The sequence below is a fragment of the Mastomys coucha genome, unplaced genomic scaffold, assembly GCF_008632895.1.
Source record: "Mastomys coucha isolate ucsf_1 unplaced genomic scaffold, UCSF_Mcou_1 pScaffold20, whole genome shotgun sequence".
In the NCBI taxonomy this organism is placed as follows: domain Eukaryota; kingdom Metazoa; phylum Chordata; class Mammalia; order Rodentia; family Muridae; genus Mastomys; species Mastomys coucha.
The window spans coordinates 140,618,563-140,620,449 of NW_022196903.1; the positions used below are offsets into that span (position 1 = coordinate 140,618,563).

The window sequence follows — 1,887 nt, forward strand, 5'->3', positions numbered from 1 at the left end:
TTAAGTATAAAGAATTGAAATGCTTAATTCCTAAAGGCCCTCGTGTTTTACAATTTTAATGAAATTTTGAAAGAGTAAACATCACGGTGGGCAGGGGTTGGGGGTGTAGAATAAATTCCAACAGATCGTTGGTCTCATATAGTAGCAACTATGACAGCATGTTTTCTAAAACACATTAGGAGATGGGGCATAGCTCCATGGTAGAAGATGTGCTCACCATGCCTGAGGCTCCGGGTTTAATTCCCACAGCAAAAATAAAACCCACTGGTGTACCATTCATCCATGCTGGCCTGTTCATTTAAAAAGTGAAACACTTCCTAAGTAGCCACTAGACCTTCTGTTTTTATCTTGTAGATTGAGTTCATGTAAGTGCTGATCCTTGCCTTCTGTAAAGTGACTGTTCGGTTATTTGCTATTAATTCTAACTAATACCTATTAATGTTTGTGGTTTTGATTTTTCCCAAAAAGGAGACACTCTGGCTCAGTAAATCAAACATTGATTAGTACCCTGTGTTTAGTTGTTACAGGCAAAAGCAAGATAAATGAAGGAATTCATTATATTACTATTAAGCTTACAATGTAATGGGAGATACAGAACAAACGTAACTATGATATAAGGTAGTGTGATAAAAATTAGTTATTATAGCAGGAGGAGCAAAGTCTGAAAGAAGGCAAATTATTTAACCTAGCCTTGAGTTCACTACAGGAGTCGGGGATGCATAATCAGAGAAGTGAGACAAAGGCACAGAAGCACGGGATTCTAGGGCTGTTTAGGCACCAGTGGTCTAATAAGCCTAAACAGAAAGAATTCTGCAACACCCTTGGGAACACAGATGGATGCAGCTGCTCTTTGGAGCATGAGTCTCACTTGAAGCTATAGTAATAAAATTTTGCACTCACCTAGAGCTTTTTAGTCCATATTTAAAAATCACTAGAAAACATAACTCAGTTTCATCCAAATACTTATTTCTACATTATTTTTTAACAGATGCCTTTTTGGAAATTTTAAAAAAGCAAACATTCCAACAGTGGGCTAACACGCATGAACTAACACTCACTCAGCTTCTTATGACGGATGAAATCCGTATTAACACTATAATGACTCTGTACTACAGATTGACGTGGTACATCGTAACAGCTGCGAAGGATTCTTCCTGGATGCATCTCGGCACATCCTTGAAGCACCTCAGCATGGACTGCAAAGGAGGCACTGGGAAGCAAGTCAGAATGTACACTAAATCAAACAGTCAACCTTGGGGGTGGATGCAAGTGGGGGGCCATTTAAAAAGTTGTCTCACTTTGACTTGCCCATCAGATTAGATCAGCAAATAAATGGAATCAATGAAAGAACAGTGTGCTTTTCATGGCCGTGCTGCTGAGTCTACACCGCTTCAGTTTGTTCCTAATTCTCTGTGTTTCACGCACAGGATCTACATAGTGAGTTCCAGGCTAGCCAGAGTTATGCAGTGAGACCCTGTTTAAAAAAATAAAACTATATTTTCTTTATAATAACTTTAGCCTACTAGTATAAAAGGGCTGGTCCATCAATCTTAAAACTTTTAATTTAGATCTCTAATTACTTGCAGTCCTTTTGTTTGAGTTCACAAATAGGAAAGCCTTTAGTGCAGACACAGCTGTATGGAGTGATGCTCTCTGCCTGTGTCGTAAGTGTTGTGGCTTCAGAGTAGGAACACTGTCAGCACTGGGGCTTCAGAGCCATAGCTCTTGCTTTGTGACCCTCACAGCTACTGAGTAAGTCATTCACGGGGCCTCTGATTCATGCTCAGTACGTTTTGTTTCTTCTGGATGATCTACAGAATGAGTTCCAGGACAGCCAGGGCTGTACAGAGAAACCCTGTCTCAGGAAAAAAAAAAAAAAAAAAAAAA

General features: G+C 39.5%; 1 protein-coding gene across 1 annotated transcript in view; it reads left to right on the forward strand.

The window, feature by feature from the left end:
- Window positions 1-1,347, forward strand: part of Fgfr1op2 (FGFR1 oncogene partner 2) — a 15,470-nt gene extending 14,123 nt beyond the window's left edge. Inside the window, exon 5 of the mRNA XM_031383901.1 lies at window positions 1,116-1,347. Coding sequence (XP_031239761.1) covers window positions 1,116-1,238 — 123 coding nt within the window. The 3' untranslated portion in view covers window positions 1,239-1,347. The remainder of the gene's footprint in view (window positions 1-1,115) is intronic.
- Window positions 1,348-1,887: the final 540 nt, after the last annotated feature.